General features: G+C 35.7%; 1 protein-coding gene across 1 annotated transcript in view; it reads right to left on the bottom strand.

The window, feature by feature from the left end:
• Positions 1–19,390, bottom strand: part of hiw (MYC binding protein highwire) — a 1,014,282-nt gene that overhangs the window by 881,436 nt on the left and 113,456 nt on the right. Inside the window, exons 14-15 of the mRNA XM_090402616.1 lie at positions 2,841–2,996; positions 134–338 (exon numbers count right to left, since the gene is read on the bottom strand). Of these exons, the coding sequence (XP_090258742.1) occupies positions 134–338; positions 2,841–2,996 (361 nt within the window). The remainder of the gene's footprint in view (positions 1–133; positions 339–2,840; positions 2,997–19,390) is intronic.

Consider the following 19,390-nt stretch of genomic DNA (forward strand, 5'->3'; position numbering starts at 1 on the left):
GGAATTAACTGGAAAGAAGCAAAACAACAAACCTTGGACAGGACGGCATGGAAATCTCTTTGGCAAAATCTCAACGCTTAAAAGCATAAGAGATCATAGACGAAGAAGAAGAAAAATATTTAAATGAACTTACAATCCTGGATTCCTATCAGGCCTACCACTTGCAATACAGCTTGCACCATATCCAGTACATTCTCCACAAACAGTGCACACCATACACTGATCATGCTTCCACCGATGTTTTCCTGGAGAACACATAATGTCTGGTTCTTCTGCTTCTAGTTCTTCATCTTCACCATCCTCTTCTGGGGCAGTTGCCATGGCAACTGGTAACTGAACTATACAAAATATATATATATTTATTATTAATTAAAACAAAATTTGCACTTGAGATTAGATGAAAGTCATAAGATATCTTCACAATTCAACATAAACAGAATGTTATCATATCATTATGGATTGTTAAAGTATGGGAAAAGTTGGTGAAAGGTAAAATACAACAGTGGGTGGATAGAGATGCAATACTCTATAGTGGGCATCATGGCTTTGTAAAGGTAGGGCCTGTCTTAGTAACTTATTCACTTTTTATAATAAAGTGACAACATAACTAGATAGGCTACATTACACAATGATACTGCTCAATTTTGCCAAGCCATTTGACAGAATACTACATGAAAAACTGGTACAAAAGTTGGAGCAAATGGGAATGGATATAAAGCTAGTAATATGGGTAAGGGAGGGGGGGGGGGGGGGAACTGACAAACAGACACCAAAGAGCAGTATATGGTGGAGTGGAATTTAGGAGAATGATGGTGACTAGTGGAGGACCTCAGGATTCAGTACTAAGGCCACTTCTCTTTAATTTGTATATCAATTCACATAGGGAAAGATTTAGGAGGGGATATTCAGTTGTTTGCTGATGATGAAAAACTAGAGAGAGAGCAAGAGTTGATAAAGGTGATGTAGATATCCTGCAGGATGTTTAAATAAATTGGCATTGTGGGCAAAGGATAATGATCGTCAATTTAATGTTGCAAAATGTTGGGTTGAAAAGGTTACATATTGATGGTATTGGATTGCAGGAAACTGATGAGGCTAGGGACTTGGGGATAATGGGACAAAGAAAGAGTTGAAGTTCAGAGGGCATATTGCAAAAGTTGGTAAAATAGCTCAAAGGATTACTTGGATGTTGAAAAGCACACTAATAAAGAAGTTATTATCTCTCTTTATAAGGCCATGATTTGACCACATCTTGACTACTGTACACAGATTTGGTCACCTGGGTTTCTTGGGGACCAGGAGGTAGTAGAGAGGATTCAGAGACGAGTGGCCAAGATGGTGACAGGTCTGTGGAATACTCCCTATGAGGTTTGTGGATTACAAATTTTCATTGAAACGGGGGGAGGGGGGAAGAGAGAGAGAAAAAAGGGTTTTATAAAATTGATTCAAGTGAAAATTTTCAATATATGACAAATAGTCAGAAAACTAGGTCCATCCATGGAAGTTGTGTAAGAGCGTGATTAGTACAGGGTTGTACAGACCAGTTCACGAGTGGAATGGATTGCCAGAATTGGTGCAAGTTTTCTGACAGCGAATGGATTCAGGGAGAGGTATGATAGGATTTGTGCATATAATGCTTAATTGGGTCTCCCATAATTAGTCTTCAAACTCCATGGAGATGTCTTAAAATAATAATAGTCTTCCTCATCTGCCTAAAGCAGGTTGAAGCTACCATGAACAACAGCTTTCCAGTCCAATCTATCAACAACCAAGTTAATTAAATTTCTGTAAGAGTTCAGACCATTATACTCTTGATATTTTCTGATGATATTTTATGATCTGTCCATTTCTTGCTAGGTCTTCCCAGAGATATCTTTCCTTCTGTTTTTTCGTATCCATGGAAGTTGTGTAAGAGTGTGGTTACTCTTCCATTTTGGAGAATTTGAGGAAACCTTTTAGTACGCATTCAACACATGTGTCCATACTAACTATTGTAACTGTTTTTCTCTGATTCTTGTTATTACTGACATGTGGTAGTGTAATTCTTCTCTGATCTCCTTACTGGTTTTCATTTCACTTGATATTTTATTTTTTTTTAAACACTTGTTTTCAAAGCCTGTCAATCTTTATACTTCCTTCTGTTTGATAACCCAAATGAAAAACATGGACCACCTGGTATACCAAAATGAAGGTTGGGGATGTATGGAGGAGAATAGTTTCCCCTAAATATTCAAGATAAAATAGACTTCGCAGGAAGTCTATTTTATCTTGAATATTACACTTCACAGGAAGTCTAAGCAAAATGAATCTTTGAATTTTGATGGTTCTTTATCCAGACTGGTAATGTCATCACATAGAAGAAGAAGAAGAAAGATTATTTTTCTATTGTAATTAGAGGTATCAATGACGACAAGAGCTTTTTTTATTTATTTCTTTGGTAATGGTTATATTATTGTTGTCTCAGAGCTTGTAAGACTTTAAATTCTGCAAAGGAAATTGAGAGACTTGGTGGGACAGCTAATGACTGCCAAATGGCTACTGGAAACAATTTATTAAAAAATTGAGTGGCCATGATCAACTGATTGAGCGGCATGATACACACCACTAAAATGCATCAAAATGACATAAAAATTGAAAAATGACAAGCAATAAATAAATATATTTCAACTCGGTAATATAATTGATTCTTAACGAGGCAGAAGAAAATTCAGGAATAAATGCACATAATAGTGCATATATATCATAAATAATGTCAAATATCTAACACAGGATATAAAAAAGGCATTTCCCAAAAATGCCCTTTTTTTAATAAACAAATAAAAAGTAAAATTAGGTCTTACCTTCCTTGTTGCTTCCATGAGGAAATTCTCTTCCACACTGGCCTTTATGATTTATACCAAAAGTATAAACATGTCCCTTATTTGATAATGCTACAACATGTGCTTTTCCCAAAGCTACATGAGTTACTATAACATCCTTCATATCTGTTACTAGACCTGCATGTATAAAACTTCAAATAAATAAAATATTTCTTGCATAATTACTATAAAATACTTTTTCTTTTGCTCAATATTTCAATCAGATGCACAAAAATAATTTATAACATGGACAAAATAATAAAAGCAAAAACATGATAATGCATCTATCCTGAAAAATTGTAAACTACTCTATTATGAAGTTTAATATAACAAATATGTATGGAAAAATTGGAAAAATAAATAATTTGTTTCCTGGGGTATTAAATTAGGGTTGATTCCTATAATGCTATGATGTAAATTTTTTTCATGTTTTTAAGTGTGTGTGTGTCACACAAAGTTAGGTTTCCCTCTGTGGGCCAAAACTTAGATAAGCTGCTGCAATTTCAGCTAGGTCAATGAATTACACACCCCTAGACTTTCAAAAACATCCACATCATAGTGAAATTTGAAACCGAAGGGCCAAAAAGAAGCATAACTCACTCATCTACTGGGGGGGGGGGGGCAATCTGATCATTGTCTGGCTATTGATTTAATTTAATCATTTTTATCAATAAACATAGAAAAACAGACTATGGGCACAATTTTTACTGGAGAAAGAAGCGGGCTTAGAATATTTCTGCACCTTGTTAGTAGCTGGTATAAGAAAGAACATTTATCACTGTGATTCCAAAGAAGGGTATACAATTTATAGTACACTATTATACTGTGGATTGGTTTTATGAAAGTTTTATGGAAATTTCTGCTTCCATAAAACATTCAAATATTTCTACCAGAAACTACCTGGTCATCATCAGTGCATCAGCATAATCACAAGGTGAAGCTACAACAAAGAATATTAGTCATATTTACAGAGCTGAACTATCCAGGCTCAAATTTAAAATTAAGTGACTTGATAAAATAAAATTTAATAATATAATGAAATAACACAGCATCATATTTTTAAAAAACTAAATAAAATAAATATTTTAATAATTAAAATGGTGGAGAGTGGGGGGGGGACACTATTGCTTGCCATTTATGAGGATGAGATTCTCCTAAATCTTGGCAATAGAGAGAGAGAGAGTCATTCTGATTTAAATTAGGGCAGAGTAAATAACTTCTTTAAATAACTGCTTAAACATACACCTGCAGCAATGGGCTAATAATGAACTATAAGATAACATGGTCAGTGTCTACTCCATGCTAAGTAAAGTCAGATTTTTCAGGTTTATTGTTGTTAATAAAAGACTGATGTTCTTGTAGTCATTTTTCAACAGAACATCCAAAGTACGAGCAGAGACACTCACACTGAGCTTGGTAAACACCAGGAGAAGAGAGAGAGATTGGTATGGGGGTATCTTTTGTGGATGATAGTAACCAAGCGATCTTGTTAACTGGGAAAAAAGTAGGAGGTAAATTATATATTTTCAGGATCTTAATAATCATCTCCGAGATGCCTGCGTTATCTGATATAAGGCTATCCTACTGCAACGAAGTAGGAGAGGAGGCATTTATACTGAACTTGGTAACCACCAGGAAGAGAGGAGTGGGGGGGTGTTGTTGATTGATGGTAACCAAGAGGAGATTTTGTTGATAGGGAAAAATGTAGGAACTAAATTATATCTTTAGCAATCATCTCAGAGAGGCCTGTGATATATGAGATAGGGAGAGACTCACTGTACAGGTTCAAGGTTTTTGGCAATGGGCTTGTAAGAGTCCAGGATGCATTTAAACTTCCTTGAGGTGAAACTATTCTGTAATAAGATGCACTGGATGATGCCCAATTCTTGTTGGAGAGCTTGGGAACTGGAGCAGATAACATGTGCTCTGTTGAACAAAAATTTGAAGATACTTATTTTTGACATTGATGATGCACTGAATCTTGCTGTATGTAGTAGCCTGTGAAAGTAGGTTTATGGTGAATTGAAGTAGCAAGTATTTCAGAAGAGATACAGTAAAGGAGGATTCAGAAAGAATAACTGTCCATCCTTTTCTTTTTCCACAGTGAAGTTGATGGTGGGTGTAGGTTGTTGATTTTGGTTAAAAATGTAAGCACAGAATCTTCTGTCTAGCCAGATGGCAAATACATTATCTACACGTACGTTTCTGTGGTTTACAGTTCTGTGGGAAGTTTTCAGTATTGAGACCACATTATAATATAAATAAGTAGTTTAATAAAAATAAGCAATTTAAACCCGACAAGTTTCATATGTCGTAAGACTTACATCATCAAGTATATAAAAGTTTTACGCAATTAATTACATATTACATATTTTTGATAACTTTACAACTGTTAAATATAAGTGATAAACCAGAATACAAATGGTAAATTTGTTACATGTTAGAATATTGCTAGTTGTTGCTATCACATTCTATGGTATCATGCATGCTATATCCTTGGTCAGTGGTAGTTAAATTTTTGATGAAAGCAGACCATACCTGATATAAAATTAAGCCTTGATTTTTATCATTGTGTAAGGATCCAAAGCATTTGAGAAGCTTCTTTAAATTTTCTTGTAAAATAGTTACAATCGATATATGACATTTTTGTTTGTTGCCAGAGTACCTGATGGCCAGTGGCTGTGTGGAATCCAAGGCCTGATTTATGTTCTCTTCTTTTTTCGACATCTTTTACGTGTTCAGACATGTGGATCTCTCCCAATCCTCCTGTCTGGCCTACATAACAAACGCCACAAGAGCAATGAATCTCATAGATGCCTCATTTTTTCATGGGATGAGTGAAGGTTTCAGTGGATATATGAATCTTGATATTTTTTGTAGAGATAAAAAAAATCCACTTTGTCTGCAAATTTTTGATGTAAGGTAGAGTAATTGCATTCTGAAAATCTTGTGTAAGTAAGGGAGTTGCAGATGTATTAAGAATTTTTCTGATAGTCTTGGGTTCAAAACCATTAAGTGTGAGGTTATGTTTCAGGTAGTGCAGTTCATCGTTCCTTTCAATTGACGCGCTTGATATATCCATAGCAAAAGATAGGCATAATTAAAACTTTATAAGATGGAATACAATTTTTTCAATAAGATAAACTGTTCACAGCTATGTCTCATGAAAACAGCAGCAACATCAAGAGTCAAATACCCAACTCTGAATGATTTTAAATTGTACTGTATAATTATACAAGCCTGATGAGCCTAATATTAATGTCATCATACCTGGAACACAGCAATGCAGTAACTAATATGTCATTAAACCAGTCCAAGAATACATTATATATGAGGCATGTTCAAAAAAAGACCGCTTTTTAAATAGTGTGCCAACCAGCACAGAGAACATGCTGCAGCAACTGAGCTCACCTAGCAGCAGGTTTGACAACAAACTGCCATTTTCTCCATTCTGCTATGAACATTAGTTGTCGAGTTGCATCTACTGAAGTGAGCATGTGCACAAGCTGTTCATCAGATTAGTGACAAAGTGACAATGAAGGAGCTTGTGTGTGCGTGCTTGAAATATTGCTGCAAACTTGGTAATAATTCAGACACGGGTTTATGGATATGATGTTGAAACCAAGATGCAATCATTGTAGTGGGTGGAGAAAGGGTCTCCTTGACCAAAAAAAGCACGGATGAGTCAGACAAAGATTGAGGTGGTGTTGGTTGTGTTTTATGATTGGAAAGGCATTGTCAATTATGAATTTGCACCACGTGGTCAGATGGTAAACAAATAGCTGAATGAGTAAGTTTCAGCATGTTTGAGGGATGCTAAGCACAGGAAGAGGCTTGAATTGTGGGAAAACCAGACTTGGATGTTGCACCACAACAATGTGTCGCTCCTCATCCACAGTTATATGGCAAAACATCAGCCATTCGTTGTGCTTCATCCACCCTATTCTCTGGACTTAGCCCCAGCAGACTTTTTCCTGTTTCCCAAACTTAAAACCACTTTGAAAGGATGTCATTTCCAAACTATAGACGAGATTCAGGAAAATGCGATAAGAGAACTGCGCACCATCACAGAAAGTGCATTCCAGGAAGCATTCCAACAATGGAAGAAATGTTGGGAATAGTTTACTGCCAGTAAAGGGGGAGACTTTTTTGGACTACTTTGAAGGTGACAATGCTTAAAATGAACAATAAAATCTTTATAGTAAAAGTTTGGTCTTTTTTTGAACACACTACACACCTTGTATCCATACACATATATATACGAGGGTGGTCTGAACAGTTCTCGGCCTTGGCCATAGATGGCAACACTATTGGCAAGATTTTTTTTTCTAAGTTGGTACATCTATCATAAGCATCCATGTGAAATTGCAAGTCATTCTATCCAGTAGTTTGTTTTATACAGCTGTCTGAAGCAAAAGAGTTGTCTGCATCCCTTGAAATGGATAAAATTAAGTATCATGCGGTTATAAAATTCTTTGTAAAAGAAGGTTTAATGCCAAAAGAAATTCATTCAAAGTTCATAAAAGTTTATGGGCACTCTTCAACTTCATTTTTGACAATTAAGAAATGGGCTTCCTAGTTTAAATGTGACCCTACCAGCCGTGAAGATGATCCAGGTGAAGGACGTCCAGAAAGTGTAACAACAACAGAAATCATCGATCAAGTGCACGATATGGTATTGGATGACCGGCCAAAATGCGTGAAATTGCAAGACTATAGGCATTTCAAAAGAATGTGTAGGATATATTTTGCATGAAGAATTGCAAATGAAATTCGTGCAAGATGGATGCCACGCTTGCTCACAGCAGATCAAAAATGCACTTGCATGAAAATCTCTGACCAGTGCTTGGAGCGTTTTAACAAGAATAAAACTGATTTTGTGTGTCGATTTATTACTATGGATGAGACTTGGATTCAACATTACACACCAGAATCCAAACAGCAGTCAAAACAGTGGACAGAAGCCGGTTGTTCAGTGCCAAAGAAGACAAAGTCAGTTCAATCAGCAGGAAAGGTCATTGCATCAGTGTTTTGGGATGTTTTACAGGCATTTTGTTTATTAATTATCTTGAAAAGGATAAAACAATAACTGGGGAATATTATTCCGATCTTTTAACCAGACTAGACGAAAAAAATTGTGAAAAAAGACCTGGTTTGCAGAAGGAAAAAATCATCTTTCATCAGGACAATGCACCAGTCCACAAAGGTGTTTTGGCAATGGGAAACTTAAGAGATCTGCACTATGAATTGTTGGAACATCCACCCTATTCCCCAGATTTGGCTCCCTCTGATTTCTATCTCTTACCAAAACTAAAACTCTTTCTCGCTGATCAGCATTTTCTTCGAATCAAGAGGTGATTGCAGCTGTAGAGGGGGGGGGGGGGGGTATTTTGCAGATTGTACTGGGAACCACTATAGGAACAGGATAATGGCACTGGAGCATTGCTGCAATAAATGTATTAGTCTTAAGGGGGATTATGTTGAAAAATAAAAATAATTTTGAAATTATAAATTCGTGTTTTCATTGTTAGGCTGAGAACTTTTCAGACTGCTCTCGTATATATATATATATATATATATATATATATATATATATATATATATATATATGTGTATATATATATATATCATCATCATCAAATTCCTGCCATGTACCCTCAAGGAGTGTACAGGATATGACAGTACTACATGAAAAAATTAAATCATTACTAACTTCCTATCTACAATTTTCCTCCAAATCAGTCTGTTACTTGTCAAGACTCCAACATTATCAGATCTTATATTTCTATCGTCTAAGGCACTTTGTACCGTATCAATCCACCTATATCTTGGTCTTCCTCTGGGTCGTTTTCCTGCCAACCTGGCAGAGAACACTTGTTTTGCTAATCTTTCCTCTCCCATTCTATTTAAGTGACCATACCATCTGAGATTAGCTCTGCTAACGCATTCCTGGATGCTGACAATGTCAAGTTCTTTCCTAATATCCTCATTTTTAATATGATATTGCCATTGATGCCATCTGTTCATGCCTCTAATCTTTCTCAGGACTCTCATATCTGCGGTCTCTAGTCTTTGGTCAAGTGTTTTACTTCTGACCCAGCTCTCAGATCCATAAGTTAAAATTGGTTTGAACACAGTCTTGTATACAGCTAATTTAGTGTTCCGACTAATTTCTTTCTTATTCCATATGAATTTATTCAATTGACTTCCCACGATACCAGCTTTGCTGATTCTGTTGTCTATTTCTATATTTAGTTTACCATCTTCAGTAAAAATTGTGCCTAAGTAGCTGAAATGTTTTACTTGTTCCACAGGTTCTCCATTCACAACACAGTTGACATTTTCAATGATTCTGCCTATTTTCATTGTCTTTGTCTTTTTATTGCTGACCTTCATACCATATCTATTACAACAGCTATTCAATTTAGTCAGAGAATCTTGCAGACTTGTAGCGGATTTATTTAGAAGTATAACATCATCCGCATAAAGCAAAGAGCTGACATTAACATTTCCAATTTTGATATCAGGTTTAATACCACATTCCTTCATAATGTGATCCATATAGATAATGAATAACAGAGGGGATAATGTACATCCTTGTCTCACACCAGATTTAACATTAAACCATCTTCCTGTACTTCCTTCAATTCTAACTGCTGACTCACAACTCAAATAAAGACTAAGTATTGCTTGATATAATGCCCCATTGACACCATATAACTGCAGCGTATTGAATAGCTTCTCTCTTGGCACCTTGTCATATGCCTTTTCCAAATCGACAAAACTTAAATACAGATCTTTGTTATATTCCCATGCTTTCTCGACTATTTGTCGTAAAGTGAAGATCTGATCCTGACAGCCTCTATTTGGCCTGAATCCAGCTTGTTCTTCACCAAGCTTTTCTTCCACAATTCTTCTCAACCGTTTCTCAAGTATACTTGCATAGATCTTGCCAGGAACACTCAGTAGGGAAATACCTCTGTAATTCTCGCATTCAGTTTTATTTCCCTTTTTATATATGGGTACTATGAGAGCTCTACTCCAATCATCGGGAATTCGTCCCTCTGTCCAGGCTTTCTGAACTATGCAGTGCAGCCACTGTAAGACTCTTATACCACCATACTTCAGCATTTCTGGTCGAATATCATCTACTCCTGCTGCCTTTCCACATTTCAAGCCTTTGATGGCTTTTTCTACTTCAAGTATGGATATGTATTCCTGACTGCATGCCTGGTCAGTGTTTTCTATCACTGTGCTGTCATCACTGCTTGTTTCATTTAGCAGTTTTTCAAAGTAATTACTCCATACTTCAAGGATATCTTTTTCTCCTGTTTTCATTTCACCTTTATCATCTCTAATTCCTTTTACAGCACTCTTTCCTCCATTCCTAAGCTTCTTCAACAACCTCCAGAATATTTTGCCACCTTCTTGATATTTATTTTCTATATTCTTGCCAAAGTCCTCCCATGACTTTTGTTTAGCTAGTTTTACACACTGTTTAGCTTTCTTACATTTGTCTCTGTATTCTGTAAGAGTAAAAGCTGACTTATTTGCCAGGAACTTTTGATATGCTTTCTTCTTTTCCTTCACTGCCTCTTTAACTTCCTGTGTCCACCAGGGAGTTCTGATTTTTTTATCTTTGCACACAACCTCACCACATGCCTCTCTGGCAGAATCAATCAATGTTTCCTTCAGAGTTTGCCACTGAATCTCCACGGTTTGATTCCTGTTCTCAAACTCTTTCATTTTCTTTTCAATAATATTTCTGTATTTTAGTCTACAGTTTACATCTGAGAGCTGCTCAACTTTTATTCGCTTTAAAACTTTCTTACATGTTATTCTTTTCAATATGAAATTCAATTTTATCCTGCTCAAGACTAAATAGTGATCACTTCCAATTTCAAATCCTCTGTACACTGGTGTCCTGCACCAGGGAGAAAACATCACTATCAACAATAACATAGTCAATGAGGCTTTTCTTATTCCTAGCCTCTTCTCTCCATGTGAATTTGTGCACATTTTTATGTTGGAACATGGTGTTAGTAATAACCAGTCCATGTCCTGAGCAGAAATCCAACAGATATTTGCCATTATTATTAGCTTTGCTCTTTTCTCCAAATTTTCCCAAAATATTTTTGTATGTCTCACAATCATTTCCTACTCTACTATTTAGATCCCCAACAAGGACCAACTTTTCCTTTTTCATTGTGTCAGTTGCTTTTTCTAAAGCCTCAAAAAATTCCTCCACTTCTACCTTAGTAGAACCTTCTGTGGGACCATAGGCACAAATAAGTCTCATTGTCCAGTTCCCCATTCTCATATTTGCCCACATTACTCTACTTGAGACTGACTGCCATTCAAGAAGATTAACCTCGTATTTTGTGTTGAACCTCGTATTTTGTGTTGAATACTATGGCTACTCCTTCTTTTCCTTGATTGTTATTGCCTGAATATAACATTTTGTATTTATTGCTCAGAAAGATCTCACCAGTTTTGGTCTTTTTTGTTTCAGTCACCCCTATTATGTCGATCTGGTACTTATCTAATTCCTCAGCTAGCTCCATTTCTTTGCCATTCAGGCTTCTTACGTTGATAGTACCGATCTTTAACTCTGGTGATGTTGAGTTGGGGTTTGTTTTCAGATTTGTTCTGCTCTCGTGTATATATATATATATATATATATATATATATATATATATATACATACACACACACACACACACTCGCACGTGGGACTTGAAAAATGTGCTCTTCTCCTCATCCATAATGAGCAAGACTTTTTTAGTTGACAAGTAAAATCAGAAGAGGAATTTAACTGTTAATTTCATTTACATAATGCTGATTTGATGAATTTACATTAGAGGCTTGTTACCAAGAAAGAGGCATTTCTTCATTGATATTTGCAAACTAAGTAATGAAAATCTATTTGTATTTTACCTCATTTATTGCATCTATGGAATTTTTATGAATAGATTGCATCTATTCACAAAAAGTTTTGTTTTGTGAAACTTTTCAGATCATCATTGATTTTTTTCATAATGGGATACAATCAATAAGAGGGTAGTGGGTAATGGCCCACTCCACCCTTAGCAAATCATGATAGCTGGCCCAAGATAATCAATAATTTTTAATAAAACTAGGACTATGTAGCCTTGTGCAATTGTGTTATTATAATTTATGTAATTTATTTTTTATTTTATTATTTTTCTACATTAATGACAAGAACACACCCAAAATAAGCTAGTTACCAATAGTAGTCGTATATAGCACAGAATATGCAAAATTTAAATCAGTAATAGTGGATATGAAAACCGAACGATGAAAGAAAAAAGTATTACAGTTTTATTTTTTATTTTTCAAATGTTTTCTTACTTTCCAGCCCACCAATGTATCGGAGCCAAGCAGAATTCGAAAACCCACTAGTGTAGCTGAATGGTGTGTAAACCTAAGGGTTTTGGTTTTATTCAGTTTTGGTGATTTTCAATGTTTTTATCCTCAATATTTGTTTATAATCACACAGAAGAAATTGTTTCTCTTTTTCCACAGAAGTGACTTAAAGACATACTGAAGTGTTAGAACTGAAAATGCATGGAAGTGATCAAGAATAAATAAATAATGAATGGCTCACTGATATCAATCTTGAAATATGGTAAGACTGAAGTATTTAAGTTCTTGGTTCATTTTTTCTGTGCTATTAGAAATGCTGTGCCTAATTCCTACTTTTTGTGGGGGGGGGGGGGGTGAATGCAGAATGGAGATATCTTCTGGTGTGAGGTATTGGTTTTCTATATACAAAACAAGTGCATTTTTTTTCTTTGGAGATCCCTACAAAGATATCTGGAAATGGCAGTAATCGGTTGTTTTCCCAATTCCAAAGTGAAGTGTATATGGATGTAGACTATTCAGGCAGCTTGTAAACTCTTCTAGTTACTTTGTGAATCCTAGCCAGATGTCATCTACATAGTGCAGCAAATTCTTAGTTCACTCCTATAAAACCGCTTAAATAATTTAAACTTTTATCATATCTCCTCTTTTTCTGCAATCAGCTAATTTTTGAAACCTACAAACCGTCAATGTATTCTCATAGGGAGCATTCTATAGAGTTGCCACAATCTTTGTCACTTGCCTCTATATCCACACGGAATACAGATCTGTACACAGTAGTGCAGATGTGGACTTATTAAAGGCTTATACAGGGTGTCCCAAAATTCATGCAAGATTTAAATTTAGCGCCATTTGTGCAGTAAAGTGTTGCCAACGAGAAAAAAAAGACAGCGTGAAAGCTGACAGTTCAGAGTTATTAAAAATGGAGTGCTACACAAAAGAGCAATGCATTTTCATTGTTGAGCAATATTTTAAAAATAATGAAGGTTTGGTAGCTACAGTTCACAATTTTCGTACAAAATATGGTCGGAATAGTGATTTAACTTCATCAACTGTGAAAAGATTAATTAAAAAATTCAAGGAAACTGGATCAATTAGTGATCTTATACGCTCTGGCTGTCCTTCAACAAGTCGTTCAACAGAAAACATTGAAGCAGTTCGTGAGAGTGTTGCTGAGAGTCCATGAACATCAATTCGGCACCATGGTCTTGAATTGGGCATTTCGAGAAACTCTCTACAGCGTATTCTCACGAAAGATTTGCATCTTTATGCTTACAAAGTTCAATTGGAACAACAACAACTGGATGCTTATTTTTCGAACAAAATCATCTTCAGTGATGAGGCTCATTATGGAACAATGGATTATGGAACAACAAGTGGATGCTTATTTTTCGAACAAAATCATCTTCAGCGATGAGGCTCATTTTCATCTTGATGGCTTCGTTAATCGACAAAATTGTCGCATTTGGGGTTCAGAAAATCCACGAGTGATTGTTGAGAAACAAATGTCCACAACATTTGTTTGGTGCGGATTTTGGGCTGGAGGCATCATCGGTCCATTCTTCTTTGAAAATGCGGCTGGTAAGGCAATAACAGTTAATGGTGCTCGCTATCGTGACATGATAATCCAGTTTTTTGTGCCTAAATTGCAAGATATGGATGTGGACGACATGTGGTTTCAACCAGACGGTGCCACATGCCATACAGCCTGAGAAACGATTCAATTACTGCATAGTCATTTCCTGGTCGTATAATTTCCCGTTTTGGTGATCAGAATTGGCCGCCCAGATCAAGTGACTTAACGCCGTTGGACTTTTTTCTTTGGGGTTTTTTGAAGTCTAAGGTTTATGCCAACAAGCCCACGACCACCCACGCCTTGAAGGAGGAAATTGAGCGCTGTATCAATGAAATTCAGCCACATTTATGCAAAACGGTCATGGAAAATTTCGACAAAAGAGTGTATATGTGCCAGCAAAGCCATGGAGGCCATTTACCCGATATGCTATTCCATGCATAAACCTATACTGTATACTTTATGAATCGATAAGAAATTACAATTTTTAATTAAAAAACCTGTGTTTTCTATCAAAATTACTTCTTGCATGAATTTTGGGACACCTTGTATAAGGGAACAATAACCTTTCTACCTTGCTTGTCGTTCTTCAACGACCACATAATCTGATGTGCTGTTTCGGTGTTACCTTCACCATATGTCCTCTAAATTTCAACTCCCTGTCCACATTTACACGAGTCCCTAGCCTCATCAATTTCCTGCGGTTCAGTTCCATCAATATACTACACAGCTTGTGATCTCTTCCTAAAGTGCATCACCTTACACTTGGCCACATTCAACTGGAAGCCATTTATCTTTCTCCATAGTGTTAGTTTATTTAAGTCTTCCTGCAGGATCTCTGCATCACTTTCATTTACTATTATTTTTCTCAGTTTAGCATCATCAGAAAACAACTGAATTCCTGTCAAATTACTTCCTATATCATCATCAAATTTTATATGTACCTTCAGGGGTGTACAGGATATTATGATAATACTACATGAAAAAGTTACATCATGATCAACTTTCCTCCAAATTAATCCATTATCTGTCAAGACTGCAACACTATCATATTTTATATTTCTGTCTGTTAAGGCACTTTTTACTGTCAATCTACCCACATCATGAATTTTTCCTCTAGAATTTTTCCTGACAATCTGGAAAATAACGTTTGTTTTGCTAATCCTGCCTCTTCCATTCTGTTTAAGTGACTATACAATCTGAGATTAGCTCTGCTAACACTTTCCTGAAATCTAACAATGACAAGATCTTTCCTAATATCCTCATTTTTAATGTGATACTGCCATTGATGCCATCTGTTCACTCCCTAAATCTTTATCAGAACTCTATTATCAAAGAGCTCCAGTCTTTGATCAGGTATTTTATTTCTAACTCAGCTCTTCAATCCATAAGTTAAAACTGGTATGAACACTGTCTTGTATACAGCTAATTTAATTTTGACTAAATTCTTTCTTATTCCATATAAATTTATTCATACCATACTTCCTACCATACCAGCTTAACTAATTCTGTTGTCTATTTCCATATTTAATTTAATTGAAAAAACTATTGTGTCTTTCTCTGGAACATTAGTGAAAAGATAAGACACAAAACTCACTAAAAGATCATTTCCTTTCAACTGAACGTTCTATATATATAGCAGTTTTAAAGTGAGTGTAAAGTTTTTTTTTTAAATGAAAGAATGTCTTGTCATTATATAGTACTACTATATAGAACTCTCAATTGGAGGGAAATAATCACTTAGCAAGCTCTGACATGTCATCTCTTTTCAGTAATGTGCTAGTGGATAATACAGACAGCACCTTTACAAAATATTCCTGAAGGATATTTTCATACTTTTTTAAGCACAACCTTAAATCAGGTATTTTAGCTGGAATAAACAGTTTTTTAAAGAAATGAAAAGTACAGCAAGGGACTCCCCTCCCAACTTTGCTAAGTTATTCATGGAATCCTTTGAAACGCTGCACGTAATTCAGCTCCTCTCAAGCAGGGTGGATACTTTAGTTACAAGCCAATCGGATGGGACCCTCATGTGTTCAATCCACTGGAAGCCCACACACACAGGCAGATACTTGCATGCCACTTCACAACCACCATCCTGTCCAGAAACATGGAATTTTCAAAACTTTAGCCTCCAGATCAGAGCAAATTTCATTCTTTGAATCTGCACTGCATCTGGAACAACAAGCTCTTTGAACAGAAAATGGTTCAGCATTATTTCAGGAGCAAGCTCAGTTTATCTGTTGTACCTTTAATGTTGGGTAGGATATGATGTGTATATATTATTAAAACACTTAAGGAATTGAACAACGTAGTTAAGGATATAAATTAAATTATACTTTAATAAATATTTTCCGATATTTCGGCAACGTCATGTTGCCATCTTCTAAAGGAACTTACAAAAAAAGGCACGTGTACATAGGCACTACAAACACAGTAACTGGGAATGAAGAGATGAAGCTATTGTTCTCCTAAAAGTCCTGATGGTGCCCTCTAGTGGGCTAAGTAGGTGTTCTTGGCAGTTGGGCTGAAGGTCTGCTGATGTAAGCCTCCCAAATTTGGGGCAGTCGCATACAACCAAATTTGTTGAGGTATGGAGAATTTCTTAGGGCTGAGGCTGATTCCATAAATAGTCTTTTGAATTTGTATTTGCTACGGTGTATTACTGAGCTTTCTTCCACCGTATTCTGTGGCGTGTATCCAGAGCATGGTCTGCAAGACCAGAATGGCTGTACTTGTGAAATATATTGTATATATATTGATGTGTATATAGCCTGGTTATGGTGGAGCGCGCACATACGTGTGTGTGTGTGGAAGATTTGTTGTTTTTAGTTCATGTTTAAAACTTGCTAAACTCCTTAAAAATAAACTGCCCACACACACACCACCATAACCAGACTATATACACACCATATCCCTACCCAATATTAAAGGTATAACAGATAAACTGGGCTTGCTCCCCAGAATGCAAATTAAGAGCAGTCTACAATAGAGTGTTAACTTTCCTCAGACAAATTAAGGATCACCAAGTTCCTCTCTCCTTCACAAGTGTTCACAGTGCCCCCCCCCCCCCCCCCGTCAATCCCCTGACAACCTGGACAAACTTTTTGGTTGTCCAGGTGGTCCATCCTGTCTTGTAGGTAGTTTTCAGTATTGAGACCACATAGTAATAAAAGGTAATAAATACGAATATATCATTTGTATTCTGGTTTCTCAATTATTTAACAGTTGTGAAGTTATAAAAAACATCTAATGTGCAATTAATTGTTAATAAGCCTTTGTTGTGTAAAACTGTCATGTACCATTACCCCTGATGATGATGTAAGTCTTACAATGCACAAAACTTGTCCGGTTTTTAATTGTTTATTTTAATAAACTCTTTATATTACTATGTGGTCTCAATACCAAAAGCTACCTACAAAATTGTAGGTAGTTTTTGGTATTGAAAAACAGAAACCTACATCTAGGTCCATCCTGTCAGTACTTTGGAGAGACCACTTGGACAACCAAAAAACACAACATGCCTTGGATGAAGACTATTTCATCAAGTGGAAAAAAGCAAAGCTACTACATAAGTACTAGTTTAAATCACAAAATGGCTTATGCTACAGAACCTAGTGAACTATAATAGAAATGGTGTAATTCACCATAAATTTGGTGCATTGGTCCATCTGCCTTTTGGCAATAATCAATGAATATCACTGCAAAGAGCATCAAAGTTGCCCTCCATACATGAAACTTGTTTTTTGTTGTTCTTGTTCTGGAGGTCATTTTAATTTTAGCCTTGGCTAGACATATATCTTCAAAGTACCTTTGATAATGTTACCTTGCAGCCTGGTAAAACATCAGGTTGTAAATACTTAATTTTGTTATTCAATTATTAATTTCATTCCTGTTTCTATATAGTTTATTCAAGAAATTTCAACACGATTCACTTTCACTATGGAAATCTGAATATGGAAATAGAACAAGAGGTTTGTTTCAATATTTGAATACCTTCATTGACATAATAATATAACTATAAAAATGGAGGAAAACACTTTAAAGGTTATTTATTGCAGAATTTTTCACCTAAATTTCATAAGCATCTCTCTTTGGTACAGGATTATAGAACAGCAATCAAACTTTTGCAAGTTTGATTTACTTGTAAACCATGTTGGAATCAGCACTCAATGTTATCTATGACTCAAATAAAATTGTCTTAAATATATCTGGCCATCCACTAACAAAGGATGAACTTAGTTTATCTAAAGGACATGATGTCACCATTTCTCCAAAATGGATACTTCTTTTGGATTTTTTTCACAGCATAGAGGCCTTCAATCCTTATATCTTAAAACAGCTAACAGGATTCAGTTCAAAAGTGCAAAAATTCTTTTCAGTGCAAAGTCTCCTCATTCTAATCTTTCTTTTTCTAAATTTAAAGTGCTGAAGTCTTTGAAGAATAATAACAATTTAATTATTATTAATCTGACAAAGGAAAGGCTGTTTCCTTTGTCAGACCACTTAACCAACAAAGATGGCTATAATAGATTTTTCAGAAGCATCTTACATGATATCACAGAACCCTATTATATAAATGGGAAGAAATAGACATGACATGAAGCTGTTAAAGATAAGAGGATCGTAGATGACAAGACATCAGAAAATAGCATATCATGCGAATGAATTGAGCAGAAAGCAGGTAACCAGTGGTGAACAATAGGGTTCTGCACATGGGCTGCTGTTGTTTAATTTGTACATTCGTGAGAACGAGAACTGTTTCATGGGGAATATCAGCAGTTTATCAATGATTCTAAATCAAATAGGAGAGCAGTTAATAAAGGCAATGCAGGATGATTGAAATAGGCTGGCAGCTTGGGCAAAGAATAACATTTGCAATTCAACATGACAAAGTGTAAGGTTATGTGCTCTAGGATAAAAAGATTATACAAGTGGTGTATTATATTGAGAGACTGCAGTAATAGAAATTTGGGATGACAGTGACAAACAGTTGAAGTTCAATGGGCATATTGCAAAAATACAGTGAGTAAAAAAAGCAGCTCATATGATTATATGGATGCTGAAGAAATCACTAACAAGTAGAGATTAGGGAGGTTATTATTCCCCTCTCTCTTCAATATGCTTTTATATGGCCATATGACCTGTGAACAGATTTGGTTGACTGAGTTTCCTGGAGAGATGGAAGTGGTGAAGCAAAAACTTTTCAATAGAAGAAAAGTTTTTATTCCTGCAGACCACATAAACCAGCAGGAGAATGCACACAGACATTCAGCCATAAATTGAATGAGACCAAACCAATCATTTTACTTAAATAACAAGTTTTGATATTAAAAATTGCTGGACTAAATTATGGCACTCTGGTAGTAGTAGTAAGGTACAAACTTACATCTTTTTTTGAATAATATAGTCAACTAATAAGACCAAAGAAATACTTTTTTTATGGTGAAATATTTGTTGCAGTCATGGGCTGATTGGCCAAGTAGTTAACATAACAGTTACAAAACCAACAGGCTTTAGGCTTGAATCTTGTCATAGGCAGGATATGTTTGTGAATGCCTTTAAGTGGAAGATG

Source organism: Typopeltis vanoorti, chromosome 13 (assembly GCF_054136105.1).
Source record: "Typopeltis vanoorti isolate ZY-2024b chromosome 13, IOZ_Tvanoo_1.0, whole genome shotgun sequence".
Taxonomy (NCBI): Eukaryota; Metazoa; Arthropoda; class Arachnida; order Uropygi; family Thelyphonidae; genus Typopeltis; species Typopeltis vanoorti.